At 39.3% G+C, this 20,039-nt stretch overlaps 1 protein-coding gene across 1 annotated transcript in view; it reads right to left on the bottom strand.

Moving 5' to 3' along the window:
* Positions 1 to 13,527, bottom strand: part of TYR (tyrosinase) — a 51,083-nt gene extending 37,556 nt beyond the window's left edge. Inside the window, exons 1-2 of the mRNA XM_065856643.2 lie at positions 12,530 to 13,527; positions 1,813 to 2,029 (exon numbers count right to left, since the gene is read on the bottom strand). Coding sequence (XP_065712715.1) covers positions 1,813 to 2,029; positions 12,530 to 13,372 — 1,060 coding nt within the window. The 5' untranslated portion in view covers positions 13,373 to 13,527. The remainder of the gene's footprint in view (positions 1 to 1,812; positions 2,030 to 12,529) is intronic.
* Between the last annotated feature and the right edge of the window lie 6,512 nt (positions 13,528 to 20,039).

Genomic DNA, 20,039 nt, shown 5'->3' with positions numbered 1-20,039 from the left:
CAATATAGATTTGAATAGGTTAATCAGACAAAAACTGATTCTGATTTTAGAGTTAAAATAACTTCTTCCAGGCTCTTTGAGAACCACAGGTGCCTTCCTGATCATTGTGAAATTATGTCAAATATCTATGTTGCCTTTTTTTCAAATATCTACTGTTATTTTCAGTAGGAAAATGTATCCATTTGTATCAAATTGGTATACTTGATCTATGACTCTGCTTAGCTGTCAGTTTAGACCTAGCATCAACAAAAAGTGAGATTTGCCCTTTGTCTGCAAGTACTCAGTTAATTATTGTTACTTAATGAGCAGATATGATACTGAAATTTAAGCTTTGTAAATGAGCGGTTCGCTTTGACTCTGCTTCAGAGTAAACCCATACGTGACTGTATAAATTTGTATAACTTTGTTTACAATACCAGCCATGTGATGGTAGACCCTTATTATTTCATTACTTGTTTACTTCTGTTGCCTTTTATCTACTCTTCCAATTCCATCCTTTGCATCTATTCACTTAGTCTATGGAGACAAATGTGAGCAAACCTCTACTCAGTTAAGTCACTTTTTTCTTTCCCATACTTCATGTGTTTCCTGTTTTCAAAGGTAGAAAGCACAGCTGTGTCCAGAGCTGGAGTCACAGAATCATAGAGTAGTTTGGGTTGGAAGGGACCTTCAAAGCTCATCCAGTGCCATCACTGCCATGAGCAGGGACATCTTCACCCACATCAGGCTGCTCAGAGCCCTGTCCAGCCTGGCCTGGGAAGTCTCCAGGGATGGGGCATCCACCACCTCTCTGGGCCAGTGTCTCCAATCAGTTAATGTAGTTAATGTCTGGATTCTTTATTGGCTTCAGCAGTTAAATGTTTGTTGGTTTTTTTTGTTTTTTTTTTTTTTTTTCTTCCCCAGTGAAAGCTTTATGGCATTCCACACTGCATTTAGAGGAATACTGAGCATATTAACAGTTTTAGTTTCTTATCCTCACACCAATTCCTGTATCACATTGTTTTGGCCCTTGCAAAGTTCCATGCAAGCAAAAAGTCTTAGGGGACATCAATAAAAGTACATCCCATTTGATTCAGCTGTTACATGATACTGCAACAATATTTGTTGCTAAATACATAATGTGCTATCCTTGTTTATTAGCAATTCAATAATAGTCAAAAGAGACTGGGTAGATAGTTAATTAAGAAAAACTATTCCTTTTAGCAAAGAACCCTTGCTTATTATCAAATTCAGAACATTCAAAACAGGTTGGATAGTTAGGTAATTAATGTAAATAACAAAATCTTTTTGGAAAAGATAGTAAGGGTCATTTAGTCCCTGTTGTTTAGATTTTGGGGAGAAGACTGCTAATGAGTTCACAGTAGGCCTGTAGACATAACATGCCATCTGGCAGCATCCTCCTTCTCCTTTGCTGTCTATCCTGGCCTCTGAGAGACAGTGGATTCCAGGGCAAACCTGTAACCCACAGAGATCTGGTTACAATCATGTTGGAACAGATTATTAGATGATCTCTTTTTATGCAGTGCTACATGTATTTGCTGTGCCTGACACTGACTATAGCAGCAAACAAAATGTCTCCTAATAAATGGATTTACGATCTGATCTAGTCTACACTTTCTATTTTCTTATAAAATGCCTTTAATGTGGTTCTTTCTGTCTGTTGCTATTACAGGAGAAAGCATAACGTTTTTTTTCTCTTTCCTCCAGTGGTGTTTGGTGAGATTAGCTCAAACTGTTCAGAATTGAAGGACTCTAACCCCAGAGAGGATCAGTTTACAGATGGAAAGAGCGTAATAGAATAAAACATATTACCTTCCAAAGTATTTCGAAAACTGTAATTCGCCATTTTATCCATGGGTTCAGATTCATACTGAGTCAGTGACAGGCAAAATTCTACTTCAGCTGAAGATGGGAGCCTAGGGGTCCTTGATTTATCGTTGTTCCCAGGATTTCGCAGTATAGGCCCTTCACTTGTGGCATTGCATAAAGTCTGTTGGCTGTTGTACTCTTCAGATCGAGTGCAAATTACCTGTATAAAACACCTTCTGTTAGCAGAGTTGCAGTTGTTAACAAAAGAGGTAATTCAATTATTTTTTTTTAAAGGAACAAAGAAAGTGTACAATATAATATGTTTGTTGCAAAACCATATATTGATTTTAAAATGTTCTGTGTGTGATTTTAATATAAAAAGGGTTATTTTGTAGAAGACACCTCTCTACTACAGTACATATTTTGAAATAGTACACTAGTCTGTATCTGAAACTACCCATGTCGACTAAAGGATCAGTTCTCATTTATGTCCTTGAAAACTCACTGAGGCTAAATTCAGTGTCACCTACCAATGCAGCAGGACACAAATGGAGTTAAATCTGCTACTGCAGTTGCTAAATGGAGGTTTTTCAGCTTCAACAGGCTGCTGAACAAAGCCATAATCACAGATTTTTCTCTCCACAGAGTAAAAGGGGGAATTGTTAACTTGGAATACAAAAAAGAAATAATTTATTCTGAAAATATCTCTCTGAGCTTTGTCAGACTAAATGGGCACTTAGTTTAGGCATGTCTTGAGGATGCTGCCTGTACAAAATGGGAAAAGACACTGCTTTGCTTCAGAGGAATGTTGTGAGGATGAACATATATCACAAGCTGAGATACCGTCGTGAAACATATTGGGAAAGGACCTTAAACAGACAGATGGATACAGATATTAAATACTGTCAGAAAACAGCATCATTTATATGAACGTTCTGGACTCACAAGCAAAGTCTGGCTACCATGGCATAACAAGTCATTACTTGTCAGATGAGCTATAGAAGCTGCCAGTCCAGTTCGAGACTCCTGAAAGAGCGAGGTAGTTCAAGCTAATTTTAGCTGAGTCAAACTCCTTCACATTTGCCATGGGTTAAAAGTGCCCATGCAGACTGTGTCACTAAAGTGCTGCTCAGTATCTTTTTAAGCCACAATAACTCATTTGCTGCCTAAACACGTGGGTGCTTTGATGATCATGAGCTTCTGTAGTAGGTCTCACTGAATCCCCTGCTTGTCCAGAGAAGTGATCAGAATGAGAGGGAGATTTTTTGTTCATATTGTGGTACAGTAAACCTACAGGGAGTTAGTACAAGCACTAACTTATATTTCTGCTTTATATTCAGGAACCTGCCTGACATGTAGTCAGGATAGAAGTTGGAGAGATATATAATGACACAATGATCAGTAAATCAGAGTAGAGGGTTTGGTGTGTGTGTATAGTGGTAGAGCTGATGGATCTATGAAAACAAGACAGAGCAAAAGTGGCTCAGAACTTTCAGGAGTTGTCTTGTCTCCCTTTCAGGTGAGGTTGAGGCTCTGAACCAAAACTGTTTATTATTGTAGTGGTGGTTTTCTTTATTTTGGTTGGTTGGTTTTTGTTGTGTGCTTTTTTTTTTATTTTGGTTGTTGGTTTTGTTTTGTTTTGTTTTGTTTTGTTTTGATTTCTGAAAAACACCAAAATAGATAGAACTCCAAGCCACCAGAGGGCCTTTAAAAATACGCTGTAGCTAGCAGGTAATCAACATGGTTAATAAGAACATTGTGTAGAAAGAACAGGTCTCATTATTGTGTGGGGCATCACAGAAGAAAACTCATAACACTGAAACCTCCAGATTTCTTTCATCCTGGAGACATATTTTTATTTTATAGACCAAAAGAATGAACGACAACATGAGTGAAAATGATCATCTCTGCTGTGCATGGGATGGAAGAACATTGAATTCTATCTAATGAAGGAAGTGAGTGTGAAATTCATTTCACCAGCACTTGCTGTGTGCAAATTGCCAGACTGAAGCAACACTTCAGAACAACCTCTGCAGTCAATAGAGAGAGAGGTATCTCCTGAGTGTGATTTGGCCCTCCTAAGCCAGATGTCTGGTAAGTGAGATGTACTTACCTCTAGGGGTGCCTAACTCACTCCATTGACTTAGTCGACGAAAGAAAATTTATAAAAGAATCAATGCAGAAACTGTCTACAGACTACAGTTAGCAAGGGAAACAAAATTAGGAGTGTTCAACTTAATGCTTTGCTTCTGCATTAGGATGGAATGAATTGCACCCTGGAGGCATGGATGTGCCTCTGAAGTGCCTAAAGACAGAGCCAAAGGCAAGTTACTTTGCTGCCTAACTAACTTTTGAACGAGTGGAAGGAGATGAGATGAATCCTTTTCTAAGTGATTTGACCATAAATTCACATAAAATGTGTGACAAAGCTGGTGATATAACCTACATGTCTTAAGAATCTGGAGTTCTTAGGTGATAAATTTCCTGTTAATATCAATCTCATGAATAAATTATTCTTTTGTTTTGAGGAGATAAGAAAGCTTATCAAAGAAATTCATCCTTAGAGACTGTTCTATTAGCTGCAATCTGCCCTAGTCTATTAAACTATAAAGGTGCCCTTGGAGGCTGGAGGTAGTTGTCCAGCAGAGAGTTTCATGTGCATCTTCGCCCCAGAAGCTCACTGAGTCAGGATTGTTCCTCTAAGAATGACCAAGGTCAGGACTGTCTCTAAGAAGTCCCTTTTAAGAATCCTCATAGAGACGGGAGAGGTGGTGACAGAGAGCTACAGGTTTAAACATAAAGGCTACCTGTGATGCTGTTTTTATGATTGTTTTGTGTTAGTGAGAGAGTTTATTCCAATTAGAAGGAAAAAAAGGGGGATGATTCAGGCTGAGGGCAATGCTTTAGTAATTTATTTGTCTAAAAATGCACAGCCCTATGTCCCTAGAAGTGCATTAGAGAAGAACACCCATTTCTCAGTTGGCACTTGTCTCAGAAAATACATACATGTAGGTTTTCTGTTTAGCTCTGTTTCCTATGAACCTTCTCTAGGTCCATATTTTCTTTTGGTTTCCCTGCTCTGCCCTCTCTTATCTTTTCATCCTCTCCGCATTGCCCTGGGGATATAGCCCTGTTGGGTCCGAAAGATGAAGAAATGCTGCCTTCAAGACTGGCTTGCTTTTTGAGATATCCAAACAGGGAGTCTTCAAGCATGAGCTCAAATATATCTAAAGAAAGAAACATTTCCCCTTTGCTATGTTTATCTATTTCAGTGGGATTCAATACAACTATTAATGTTGTGAGACTTATAAATGGTTAGAGTGTTATTTGTTTTTTCCAGTTATGTCTCAGTGTAGCCCTCATTTACTGTCTGACTAACAGAATTCAACCTAAAAAGAAGCCAGATGGTATCTGGTAACTCGTTGTCAAGACATGCCAGCATAAGGGGCAGGGATGAAAATTCTACCTGTGACCTTCTGCTATTATTTGTTCTGAGTTAAAAATTAAAGTCTGGCTATAAAATTAGCCAAGATGCTTTTCCAAAAAGGTGTAACTTAGATGATACAAAGTATGGGTCTATCCTGAAACTATAATTTGCTGTTTTATCAGTCATGTGATGTGTAAGTGGTAACAGAACATAGGTCAGTTAAATGCTTCTTTCTGTATGTAATCTGCATAAAAAATACTCAAAATAGGTCACATCATTGCCTTCTTTTCATTCAGCAGGAGGACTTTCTACTAGGAGCATGCTGTTTCAACACAAGATTTTTTGTTTTCTTTTGAGAATAGTCCTGAGCAAATTTTTCAGTTCACTCTGGACAAAACTTCATATTCAAACTGCACCCAGTCCCTGCTCTCCTGCATCTGTAAATTCACTGGCTCCAGGGAAATTGTCAGGAAGATACTCCGAGGAAAAGCTTATGTAAGTATTAATGTTAACAGAGCAATTGCCAGTAGATGGCAGTCCAGAATACACAGCATTGCTCCTGGACCCTATAGCATCCAGCAAAAGATAAATCCCTTCGTGCACTGCAGTTGAGATCTTTAGCACAGCTCTTTGTATCATTTCTTAGAAAACAGACTGTAAGTGTGCAGAAGCGTTGCTGCTGTCTCACACCTTTTCACAAACGGGAAAGCCTTTCTTCTTTTAGTTTGCAGCTGCTTACACAGACCAGCCCCTGTGCCTAAATAAAGTGGATTGCATTACAGGAGTCTTTAGCCATTTGTCTGTTATTTTAAAATGCAGAGCTTTGGGGGTTTTGGTGACAAATTCTTTGTGATTGCTTTGGTCTTATTAGATCTACACTTACGCGGGCATTGTCCTGGTTTTGTTAAAAAACAAGTTTCTCGTTTAGTGAATTTTGCCTGTCAGCGAAAGCCTTCGTATTAGCTGCATTTTCCTGGAGAACCAGACACATGTTTTGGTAAACCTAGCAATGGAATGCAAACTTATTGATAAGCACAGATGGACATCTCGCGAGAGGGGCAACGAGAAACCAGTGACCAACTGTGTATAACATTCCATTCACGTGAATACTTCATATAAAAGTGGGAGATCATGAGGATCTCGTCCCTTTTTCCTTTCCTTCTGCTTATGGCCGCCATTAGGAGAGGACCTTGTTAGTCGTCCCTGCGAACTGAGGCCTAGTGACAGACTGAATCCAGCTCCGGTTGGCTGCAGAGTCTAATCCAGGACTTTGGGTGCTGGCTCTGCAGTTGCTGAGACTTTCAAGATTGGTTTTGTATATTTTGTATTATTTTCTCTATTCTTATTAGTAGCATTAGTAAAACATCTTTAATTTTTCCAACTCTCTTCTCTCTGTCGTTCTTTCCCTCCCAATCGCCTGTCCTGAGTGGGAAGGGGGGAGAGGGAGGGGAAAAAGGGGGAAGTGGTGGGGAGAGGAGGTTAACAATACATCTGCCAGGGTTTGATTGTCACCCCACGATCTAACCCTCGACAGGCATGCAATAGAAGTAATATATACCTAAACACTAAAGACGTGCTTTTGGATGCTATTGAAATAGCTGCTCACCAACAAAGTGATCTGAAGTTCCTCAGTTTGCTGGGGAAGTATAGCCACCAAAAGAGTTAATCCTCACCTCTGCTCCCTTCAGATCTGGTCCCTTGCTCTGCTCCTCTTCTGACCCCAAGTAGCAGGAGCTCACCCCCATCCAGAACCTATATCAGCACGTTTTCATAGTGTTATTCTCCAGGTTAAAATAGTCTAAAAGAACCACTTCAGACTACAGCCAGGGAAAACACATGCCTTGCTTCTCCATATTGCCCATGCCAGCTTTCCCAAGGGGGTCGTGTAGGAACTTCCTGGCTCTTTGACACATTCTCGTGTTTCCGTTTGTCCTACGTGAAGTCCGGACTACTGAACTGGAGCCTTGGGTCCCACTATGCGGCCAAAAGAGATTTTGCACTCATTCATTGCCTTTCTCTGTCTTTCTCCAATTATTCTCACATCCTTGCTTGGGAACAGCATTAAAGTACAGCCCTCACATTAGATTTTAAAACATTTGGCAATTGTAAAGAGGTTTAATTTTTACTTTTTTTTGGGATGCATTGGGGCTTGGCATAATCTAATCCTAATTAAGTGACATCCAGAAACTGTTTTCCCACCAAACTGAGAAAATTCAAGGAAATCCCCAGATAAGCCACAACAGAACAAACCATACTTTGGGAGCTTGCTTTTATAAACAGAATTTAAAAGGTGCTCTATCTGTAGTAGACCAAAAGTTTTTTAAGAAGTTGTGTATATTTGTACCTGGTTCTTCATGTATTCCTGAATATTAGCAGCAAAGGTAAAATAGGCAGAAGACTGAATAAAGAGAAGAAAATTTGGAAAGCAAAGCTTTAAAGAAATTCTGAGAAACATCTTTGAGCAAGGATAAGGTCATTAATTATCTTTCTGTGTATGCATTAACTGGAGGAGCTGTGTGACTCCAGCTAAAAGCGAATGAGACAAACATGAAGTGACAGCATTGAAACAAACCCAGAGCCTTCAAGGTATATTCTCAACCTTCAGTAAAAGCTGGCTGAGTTTCATCTCTTTGCTCAGGGGCAGCCCAGAACTTGGGGGTAACATACACCCCATTCAGCACCTTAAAATCGTGCTGGAATGGAGTAGGAAACTCTGTTTTCAATTACTGCTGAAATATTCCTGCTCTCGGGCTGTCTCTGTGCTGTTGTGTTGTTAGTGTTGCTGTCTCCATGTCTACCGCAAATTCACTAAGACACGTCTCTCTATAGATAGGCTTCCTTCTCTGGTGAATTATTAACAAAATCCAATGTTTAATGAAATTCCTTAGCTATTAATTTATACACCTCTGAAGATGTTTATCTTTTACACTGCATGACTCCTGAGAAAGCAGGGCTATATACTAGAGAACAGCCCAGCAACATCTCTGCTGTCACCCACTCATGATCCTGTGGAAGAAGGGGTATCACTTTGAAGTAACAGTGACACAAACATGCTGAGGATACCAGAGTGGCTGCTCCTGCTGTGCACAGATCCTGATTTCTTCAGACTGTGGTACTGAGATGTGGCATAGGGAGAATCATCTCTGTAGTAGGATATGTTTCAAATTTATAATCCATGTAAGCATATCATTAGGAGACCAGTCTTGATAGACTCCAATTTTACAGTTACCATTTGGGCTATTGGTGTTTTTGTTTGTTTGTTTGTTTCAATTTACCAGCCTGTAACTGGCACCAAAATCTATTAAGTTGCAATAAAAAATAAAGTAACTGAATTCACGAGATACACAGGCATCCACAAGCATGTAAGTCTTTGACTGATTTAAGAATCTGAACTGTTGGCTTCTGGTGTTTGTATTTTTGAAAATTTCTTGCAGTGTTTAAAGGTGCATGAAAATACTGCTCCAAATGGCTATCCAGCTAACAGTACAGATCCCTGATAAACTGTGCTTACAATTAAATGTGTCTGAGTAACTACTTTTTATATTTCTTATGGAGTCATATGTTCAGGTAATGATTCTAAAGTACCGTCATTATTAGTTCAGGAGCATTATATCCATTTTCTATTTGTGTAACTTGTTTCTCTTTTTCAGTAGCTTTGCATTTGTGAAAGTGACACAGAATGAAGTGCTGAGGGAAATTCTTAGTGCTTGCAACAAAGAATTGGCTGCAGGCTTACACCAGCACATCTGAGAGCAGACAGCTCTCTGTGTTATGCAATTACTTCTCTCAAGTCACTCTTCTTTTAGGAGAGACAAAATACAGGGGGCTAAAGTTGGTGGTATAGCCTGCTTGCCAGACTTACAAGACTAAAACAGCACCTATATTCTCCCGCTTTATTTTCTTCGTCGTCTGTCTAGCACGCTGTGGGGATCTCCAAATTTTAATGTTAACTACCAGCAGAAAGATTCTGTTTTTATTTGCAGAAGTCTTTTTATGGATTTGTAACTCCACTGACTTCAGTTATTTATCCAAACTAGCTTTGGTGTGGAGGAGTGCAGAACTTTCATCTAAGTGAGGCATGATAATAATTTTTTTAGCAAATCCATTGTCTGGAGTTATAGAAATGGGCACTAAAAAAACCTAAAAACTCTCAAAATGTCATGGAAGATCTCCGTTTCCCATATAACTTTTTGTTAAGTCAGTATAGAATTAAAAAAAATGGTAAAGCATTAGTAGGTTTCATGCAGTCCTAATTCTGAATGTAATGCTTGAATCGTCACAAACAAGTAACTGAAAACATGAGAAAATCCTTCCCACCTACCCTAAAACATGAGCCAAGCAAACAAATATAAACACTGAAGATTCCTGATAGCCTTGCTGGCAAAAGCAGAGGCAAGAATCAAAAGTTTCACTTAGATGATAAAGATGGGAAAAATGTAGACAGATAATTCACTCAGTTAAGTGATGACAGCAGCATGTTGAAGAAAAAGTAAGGCAAAAGCAAGAATTTCAGCATGTATTCATGGATATCCATGTTGCCATGGCAACTTCTCAATGGAATAAAGTATTTTCTCCTTTCTTTAGGGATTTAAAAAAAAAAAAAAAAGAGAGAGATGCTGTTTTGCAAATAGGCACTTTTCCCCCCCCTTTTTTTTTTTAATAGGTCTATAACTATTTATTAACATAGCGGGCTTTGGAAAGAGAATTAAACTTCTAAATAGGACACCGTATTATGGAATATTATTCAAAAGGTTTCTCTCACCCTCTTTTTATTTTGAGTGTTTATTAGAAGCCTAAATTCCTTCACATTTATGGATATCTTTTTTTTTTTTTTTATCTTGCTGTTTAGCTACAGGGCTTGGATGATCAGCATATTCTGCAGCAGATCTGTGGCTGTTTTCCGGTTCCAGATAAGGCTATTTTTGTTCCCCTTTGATTTTCTGGAGTGAGATTCTCAATTCTTACTTTGTGCTACTTGAAGGAATTGTATTTACTGTTATTCCATCATGAGCAACTGTTTAAATTTGGATTCAAGGCTAATAAAGAAATATCACTTTGTATTGTATCTTCATCCTAAACCAGTGACTGAAAATGAAGATCTGTTCAATCTTTCATGCTTTCTCTAGATAAGACAGCAGAGATATATATAGATAGATGTTAAAGAGGAATAATACCTCTTGAAGATAAAGTTATTTTGGAAATTTTGATGAGTATGTAAAATGTCCAGAAGAGGCTGAAAAATATAAGTGATAAGGACCCATTCGCAGAAATTGCTTGGAAAACTTCAGCATACACTGACATTTAATGTGTTCTAAATATAGCAGATTTTTTATTGTTGCACCTATTGAATTATACATAAATATCTGTTTAAACAACTCATTTCATAAAAAATGTATTTATTTTCAAAATATTTTTGTGGCAATTGACCTTAAATGAGAAGGTATAAACCTGACACTTTCTTAAATATATTCATTTCTACTCAAAAATTTGCTGGGTACTTATTAAGAGGATGGAAGAATTTTAATAATCTGCATATCGTTAATAATAGTTTTGAAAATATAAGCTAAACATAAGTGTCTGACCCCTCCAGGTCTTTTAGAAAATTCTGCTGATCCTTTTGTACTAACTGCCTCCTGCTACCTTGGTGATCTTATCCAATATACTGTATTGATAGCTCCACTTGACACGTGTAACCAGTGCAATTTTAGTTTCATTTAATCCACTTTAACACTTGTACCATTTTCACATAACTCTTTATTCAGCTCAGTGCAGAACAGCTACAGATCCGCTTCATTCTGGTAATACAGTCGAATTAAGTTAGTAGAGTTCATCCAGATTAATACTGTTAGAAATGAGCAGAATCTTAGAAAATGGGATGAAATTACATGTTTGTAGCAATGTTTATTTTATGGCCATGCTTACACTAGTGAATTAAATATAGTCAGGGAATTTATTTGCTATTGAGGCCAAATGGCATGAAATAATCCATCTCTATGCCGGTAAAGTCACTGTGACTTCCCAAACAGGGTGGCTGTATGCAGGCATTCTCCTGAGAATGGTCCCTGAAAACTACTTGTTTGGGGGAGAACTAGTCAATGCATACAAAATGTATGCCAGAGAATCTCCTAAAATAGGTCTGACACAGTAGCTGGGAATGCTTGAATTTACAGGTATATATGAAGTCTATATTATTCAAAAGGCACAAATCAAGACTAAACTCAATACAATCAGCCCAGTAAGCCCAGGTAGTTGCTGGTTTATAATGCCAGAATTTCACAGAGCTGCTGCAGCTTGTATCTCTTTCACTTTCCATCAAATCACTGAGACTGCCCAGCCTTCGTTAGGGCTGTTGCTACAGAAATATACAGAACAAAGATGGATTTACACCACCATAATCACAGACTTCAGAGCCAGAAGTGACTGCTGCTATTGTCAGGATGGAGTGTGTTTGTGGAAGCCAATAGACCTTTGTCACTGTATTTTAGATGATGTGGTAGTAATGAGCAAGACATAAAAAAAAAGTCTAGAAGCTCTCAGTGTTACAACACCACAACATAATTCAGCTATATAAGACCATGCCAACTATGTAAATATGTAAATTTACTTTGGTTTACAGGGTAATTTGCAGTGCTTTTAATTGGCAGGAATAGCTGAGTATACTTCTTGGTTCCTTTGAGTGACAGAGATTATTTCTTGTATTTCTTTTGAAATATTAACGTGAATTACACATCTGTTTCTTCTGTGCTCTAATGAATTATTTTATTTGTTTGTTTGTTTTAAAGATGAAAACAAATTAGCTTAATTCAGTAGTTTTTAACTCTTGAATGGAGGAAGGCACTGGGAGAGAAGTAACATGTCTGAAAAATCTTTGCTTCTATTGCCATAATTCAGCTACCAATAGTCTTGCAATGGTTGTGTGCTTGCAATTTGTGTACATAAATCTTGCTTTTTCTCACCTGACTGCTGCAACAGACCCAAGCCTGTTTAGTCTGCTAAAGGCCATGTTTGGACACAAAGGTGTAACTTTCCTCCTTCCACCTCAACTTTAGGTTCTTAATTAAGCAGCCTAAATCCTACAGTCAGAGACAGAAGAGACAAAGAGACAAAGAGCTCTAAATGACTATCAACTCCATACAAAATCTAGTTTTCTCTTTGGTAGTACTTACTTCATCTCCAGGAATGTCTAAGGAAATGCAGTATGGCTAATTGCCCAGCTTGTGTGCCTCACTTGAGTGCCCGAAGTCAGGCAGGATGATTCCCTTCCCCTTCCCCTTCCCCTTGGCCTGCCCTTACCTGCCACGAGGAGAAGAATGATGCTGGGCTGAGTAGATTAGGGTTGGTGGGATGTCTGCCACCCATGTATTCATCAGTGCAGACCACACAGTCCTCTGCATCTCGCCAGTCCCAGTAGGGGATAGTGAAGTTCTCATCTCCTGTTATCTTCTGGATCTCACGTTCCCACATCAGCAGAAAGACCCGATGCCAAGGCAGAAAACCAGGGGCTTCATGGGCAAAATCAATGTCCCGCCACACATTGGACCCACCTAAGAGTGTGTCTCGAGAGGCATAATAATGCATCCATACAAAGAGATCGTACACGTTGATGTTTCTGAACATGGGATTGGAGCCATTTTTCATCTGAGTATAAGTGCCAGTAGCAATAACATAGTCCTGGCTAGGAATGTTCTTTGCCAAATTAAGATAGGCAAGAAACTTGTTCTTCTCAGTGGTGGTGAGCTGAAAGATGTTTCTTCTTGTTCTCAGTCGCCTTTCAGTGCAGTTGAGTCCTGAGAAACCAAACTTGCATTCCCCACAGTTGAATCCCATGAAGTTGCCTTCACATTTACATGTTCGGTTGTAAAATACAGAGGGCCAGTCCTCTCTGTCATCCACTCCTGAGAAAGGGAACTGTGGTCCCAGTGGAGCCTGAGAGAGAAGGATGTTCTGGCAGGACCCTCTGTTGGAAAGCTCCCCACAAGGGGACCCATCTCCATCCCAGGTGGGACAGCACTCCTTCCTCAGCAAGTTCTGTGTGTTTGCACAGGCTTTGGGGAATTGTCCGGTGGATGGCTGAAGGATGACTAGCAGAAAACCCATGGCAAAGAGAAACATCCTCACAGAGCAGCAGGAGAGCATCAACGTTACGCTTCAGTGCATGGAGCACTCTCTCTGACCCCTCCGAAGTCCTGAGTGTGAAAGAAATTCCTTCCCTCCACCAGGAATGCCTCACTGCTGACTTCTGCTACAGTGCACCCTCCAGTGCACCCCCATTCCTACTCTGGATGCATTTACACACACAGAATACTCTTCAGGGTTAATCTGATTATCACATGTTCTGGGTGAAAAGCAAGTGACTTTTTTCCCCACCCCCTACAGGTTTCAAAATACAGGCAATTATTATAAACTTTCGTCTTCTGCCTAGCACATGATTGCTTTCCTCTGGCAATTCAAGAGGAAGTAAAATTAAAATTTGGACACAGAAACAACTGTCAGCTCTTTGAATTCTTTCTTTTACAACATGATTCAGAGTAAATGGTTTAAAAAGAGACACACAAGAGTTAAATAAGAACACTGAACCTAAAAATGAGCAAATGCACAGTTTGAGGATACAGTTTTTAAGAGGAAGCAAACAAAATGTGGTCAGTTTAAATGTGAAAAAATGATAGAACCAGAGTAAATGTTTTGGCCTGGCACTTTTATATTTCAGTGTAAGCTACCTGTCTTGGGCCACCATCCAGCAAAGTAACTTCACAAGGGGAAGAGATAAACTTTTCAGAGAAAAATAATTCCTTTTTCCTCTAGAATACATAGCCCTTTGAAAGTTAATGATACACTGAAATTTGCACCCAAATCTTCCCTGAAGTTTTGTGGAGAATACAGGCAATTTGCCAACAGATTTTCAGAAAGCACTTCAAGCAATCATCTCCGGACTTGAAAAACAAACCTCAGATCCGGTTTTTCTGCCATCAGACAGTTTGAAAACACCATGTTCTTTACTCAACAAGTTACTGGGCAGCCTCCAGACTATGCATGCCTTTCTTCTTCTTATACATTAGTCTGATCAGAGCTAAAAGAGTTCTATGGATGGCATTTACATCCTTTGAAGTTGCCCCTTGAAACAAAGGGAGAACAGTTATTTTATAGCTGGTCAAATTGCACATGACTTATCCACAGTTTTCTTCAGCTAGCACTGTTCTTAGTAAGAGTGGTTTTGTTGTGGATTATTTCCTTATGCTATGGGAGAATCCCAGCAGTGTAGGAACAGCATATAGGCAGAGGAATTGAGAATTTTGCTGTGAAATGATGCCTTTTGCTGGCATCAGCAGGTCATCACATGGCCGTGCTGAGGAGCACGAGGTGCTTTAATCCTGTCGGCTTCTACGCGTCAGGTATTCCAGGAGATTATCCCCGAGTCCCGCTGCCAGGGAGCCTGCGACGGGGGAGCCTGGAGAAAGAACTGCAAAGGAAAAAGAGTTGCTTTTTCAGAAAATATTTTTAACCACAGGCTGATGATTACTACTGCTTGATTGGTTCTCCTGCTTTCCATGCTAGTTTTGTAAACCAGGTTTAATCATAGAAATGTTTCTTGTTGATTTTATTTTCTCTGTATCTGGTTGTTTGGGAAACCTTTGCAATTTATTTCATTTACTGTTCCTCCCATGAAGGGTAGTTCAAAACTACATAGGGAAGCTGCAGGGATTGGGAAAGGCTTGCGATACAGACTCATAGTGAACCAGAAAAGTCCTCAAATATATATTTAGACAGATGGTCATACGCACAAATACATTCAATGTTCTAATTTTATATTCAAATGAGATTTTATGTTCAACATTAAAAAATATGAATCCAAGCCTTGACAGTTGTCATGTGACAAGTTTCTGAAGCAGCTGGTTAACGGAAGACTCCTCTGTGAAACAGTATGAGTGAGAAACTCTGGATGAGGAGTGTGACTGAGGATCAGCACACACCCTTCTTGACCTACTATTGAGCAGAGTCCTGTTTTGAATAACTGTCAGTGATTCAGATACTATTCAGACACTACTTGAGAAATCAACCTTTTCATATATCAACAACCATAAGCATTAAACAAGTAATAAAACACGTGTTCCTGTTCCCATGCATGACTGTAGCGTCACCAAAACATGAGACCGGCATTCCTTACGTGCTTCATTCAGGCAAAATTTTCTTCATTAAAAGGCCTTATGGGACTTTCCCCCTCTCTTGTACTTCCACCCAGCACTCTTTATTTCATTGTTCATCTGCCTGGAGTTTGTGCATAAGTTGAATTTAGTCTTTTTGACTGAGAACACTTTCCCTTGCATTCTGCCAGTGGGTTGGCATAATCTTGCTGTATACTCTTAGAGACCCATTGCTCACACCTGGATCCTCACATCTGAATATAGGTCAAGACTTATTCATTTAAGGTCTGCAAATGCTAGTTGGACAGTAAGATCAGCATGGCTAAGGCAAAACATGTTCTGTATCCAAGAACAGGTAAGATGGGGATTTGGCGGCCACATGCAAATTTACTTGATTCCAGAGCATAAATGACCAGTAATCACTTCACAGTTGCATCTCATAGAGGCAACATTCAACAACAAATCAGCATGGGGCTCTGCCTAATGCCCCTAAATCTCAATTCCACCCTAAGGTTTGCCACTGGATTAGTTAAAATATTGGTTTCAGTCTGGTAGAGTAACACAGTAATGACAGCATTTAAAATAAAACTTACATTTTCATTACAAGGTCCTTAAGTGCTTTATAAAGACATCAGTAGTTATTGGAAGGAAAAACTCCAGACACAGAGTAGTGAGATATCTCCCTGAAGTTCACATACTGATTTTCAGCACCATCCTGCAATGGTAAACCATGTACACAGTCTGCTGCTTTCGGATGTGGTTATGGACAAAAAAAAAAAAAGCAACAATCCAAATAGAAAACCATGGCATTGAATAGGGGTTCATATTACCTCATAAAGGTAACTCTTGGTCTCTTCAGATCTGACTGGGCTGATCTTCAAAAGATTATTTCTTCCTTTTGGTAGATGTTACAGAAAATTTCGATTCTGGGATGCTGATACTGAAGTAATCAAAGTTTCAAGTAATATTAGTGGGTTTAAAAAAATTCTGGTAGCTGGATAACACCAAGAAGAAAGTATCTCTCAATATTTCTTGTTAGAACCTTTTAGGAATTCTGTGGGGATTTCAAGGTCCAGTTATCTGTGTTGAGTGGGGAAAAAAATGAAACCTGGGATGGGAAAGTAGAAAATAATGTTATTGTAATTATTTTAAAAGTAAAGTGTGGAACTGTAAAGAAACAAAGTCTGGATAGAAAAAGTTGGTGCCACTCAGTTCCAGTGGAACAAAAAAATTGCCAAGAGAAAAGTGAAAAAAAATACATGGTTATTTGAGATGGATAAGTACAAAGACCTTTTGACAATGAGAGAGCACTGACAAATTGAAGGGAAGACAGTCTATTGACCAGCCAGGAAATGCATTCTGACAAACCAGTAGGTTCAGATTGTGCTCTCTCTGATCCTTAAGTGCTACTTGCTGTTCAGCATCAGCATCCTTATGCACTGCACAAAGCACCTGGTTTCAGGTGTTTTCCTGAGCTCCTGCTGAGCTTGCATTTCATGTAGCAGAAGGACAAAGCATCACTGTTTTCCCTTGCCCCATGACCCATGTGCCAGATGGAGCTATCAGACTCCTCAGCGGTTTGCCAGTGAGCCAAATTTGGCTCCTAACCCCCAGGAGAAAGAATACAGGAGTGGATGTAGGATGTTGACACGTCATAGATACTATTTTGTGGTCAGAATGGAAAATCTGTCTCCTGGTTACTAATAAAAGGGGAGGAGAAGTTTAGGATGCGTCCTGCTTATCATTAAAAGCCATGAAACATCTATGTCTTTAAACATTATAGAAGGAAGAGGAAAATATTCTATTTCTATTTATAATCAACTTTTTATCTTTAGGTGGGAAAGAAAATCAAGTTTCTGTTCAGAAAGAATTTTACTAAGTTCATTCCTACTAATCAAAGCTTTTTACTAAGAAGCAGATCAGAAATTCACAGAAGCTTTTTTGTCTAAGCTGAAGACCTCCACACCTTTTGGTATGATATTTAAAGATAAGGTTTAAAAATGTTGTTAGATGTACTAAAGTAACACAGTTCCAGGCTGAAAAATTATTTTGAATGCTGTATTTAATCACTTTTAACTCAGAAGCAGCATACCTAATCTCTAGTCCACACAGCTGATGGTCTGATGTATGCAACCATGGGCACATTCAGCCATGAGTAGGATGTTGGGCCTCCATCAGTACAAGTTTCAATTAATCTTGGCTTGTGCAGCAGTTCAAAGCGCTCCTGACACCCCAGCCAGCCTTAGCCCTGAACTCTTGCAGAAAGAATTCACAGGTGTAGTTGGTTTCCCAGGCTAAAGTTGTGTTCTCATGGTTATGGATAACAATCTTTGCATTGGTGAATCAATTCCCTTCCTGATCCTAATGTAACCTGGTCCATGCACAAATCTCCAGTCCCAGCATTCTTGAATCAGTCAAAGGCTGCTGCTACGGTTTTATGGGTTTTGTACTGCATGTAAAGAGGAGCAATACCTGTTCTAGCAAAAACATAAAGGTGTGAACAGATAATACTTGATCAGTTACAAATCCTGCTGGCACAAAGTTAGCCTATCCATTTTAACAACATTGAACCAGTGAGTTTTAATGGATCAGTGCTTATATTATGAGGCCATGTTATTTTTGACCTGATACTGGTAGCCATAAAGACACAGTGCACCAGAAAACAGATATTGAAACTGGTCTAAAAACACAGGCTAAATATTACAGGCAACACCTAGGAGCATGAAAAGGTCATTGATCTGCAGTCCAAAGCAAGAGAGAAGAGGCACTGATACAATCAGAGCAATAAAAGTATATAAGCAGCAACAAAAGACAACAGGCAGTTTTACCTTGTGTCCTGGCTTTGGCTCAGATAGAGTTAATTTTCTTCCTAGTATCTGATATAGTGCTGTGTTTTGGATTTAGTATGAGAATAATGTTGATAATACACTGATGTTTTGGTTGTTGCTACATAGTCAATGGCTTTTCAGTGTCTCACACAGTTCCAGGTACACAAGAAGCTGGTAGGCAGCACATCCAGGACAACAGACCCAAATTGGCCAAAGGGATATTCTATACCATATGATGTCATGCTCAGTATATATTTAGGGGGAAGATTATATTAAAGTTGTTACCGACTTATCCATCTACAATCTGAATTATTTGGGTTTTTACTGCAAGTGACACAATACCTATCTGATGTCTATCAGTCTTGATGACAGAAGAACATCTTAGGGGGGTGCTGAAGCAATAGTTTTTGTAGTTCTATTACACTCTACCTATGATTCAACTCTGCTTTCAGGTATTTGCTGAAAGGTAGCCTGGCTTCTGGCTCTTGGGATCATGCTGAACAGAGTAGAAATTTTGGTAAATGGGTCTGAACGCTTTCCTGTCAGCTTTCAGAGGAAAAGTACCATACAATATTTTACCGCTGTGTGGCTGACAGGTGAATCTGGCCTTGATAGCAGTCTAGGACTAGGTTTAATTAGGTGGATAATAGTGTGGTGGTTGGGGAAATCCCTGTCTCATCTAACAGCTCACTGAGGCTGAAAGCACATAAAGCTTTTCAGCAACCTGCAAGGAAACTATTCATAGTTTTTTGCTGGGTTAAAGTTCTGCTCATTTTCCAAGGGGAACTGGTCTGCTCAGGGGTCAGACAAGCACTCTAACTCATGCAAAATGAGTGGTAACAACAATTAGGGGAGAAGCAAGGCCAGTCTTTGCTCTGTTGAAGACCTCTTGGACTGTCACCCATTTTGCAAAGCTGTGTCCTGAGTCCTTGTGGCAGGTACCCCAAAGCTGTGTCTCAATCAACTGCAGAGTCTTACTCCTGTATTTAAAAACCTACAATCTTCTTCCTTTCTAGTGTCCTCTGATAAACCTAACTCTCTGCAGCTTGACTGGAAGGGGTGGACCTTCCTCCAGAGCTGCCCACTGTGTTTGGTTCCTCTTCAGAAACAGCTGTGTCTAACGAGTGCCTGTAGGCCCTTCTCACAGACTTGTCCTGCTCCATTTATCCAGCTCTGCAGACACAGAAGATTAATAACAACTCCTAGTAGCTGCCTGTAGGTTTTTTGTGTGTGAATGCTTTGGAAAACAGATAATCAAATAGTGTATTAAAAAACATGAGAGTGACATTTAGCACCGAGTGGGTCTCAGAAGATTCTGATGGTAAGGCAAACACAGCTTTGCAGTGTCAAAAACTAAATTTGGAAAATGAATGAGCGAGTCAGTTTGGACAGGTGTGTGTATATAAACCAGCTGGGACCCTCTGAGGCTGAGGTCACCTCATATAATCACTTTTGAGCCAAGAGCAGCTGGACTTCTATGAAACCTCACATTTGCTTGTAGACAGAAGGGGACATCTGCATCAGATAAGCAGCTCACATGCATATTTTTCTCTTATGTTTAAGAACACATTATTTAAGTCATAAATTGGTCCTCTTAACATACTATTAAAAATGCCTTTCCGTGCTCGAAAATGGTGAGGAGAATGCTACAGTTTTCTAAAGTGTATCCTATCCACTAAGGTAAATCAAAACTTAGTGGACAAGGAAAGATAGCTGCTGTTTTCATATCTATAGAAGAACTTTTAGCACAAAAAATAACACAAAAAATATGATTGGATGTGGATAGTTCTATCAGAAAAACATGTACAGAATTAAGCTTTACCTCTTTTGAGTCTG

Source organism: Patagioenas fasciata, chromosome 1 (assembly GCF_037038585.1).
Source record: "Patagioenas fasciata isolate bPatFas1 chromosome 1, bPatFas1.hap1, whole genome shotgun sequence".
In the NCBI taxonomy this organism is placed as follows: Eukaryota; Metazoa; Chordata; class Aves; order Columbiformes; family Columbidae; genus Patagioenas; species Patagioenas fasciata.
Note: the sequence above shows the minus strand (reverse complement) of the source record. Positions and strands in the feature narration are given on the sequence as shown.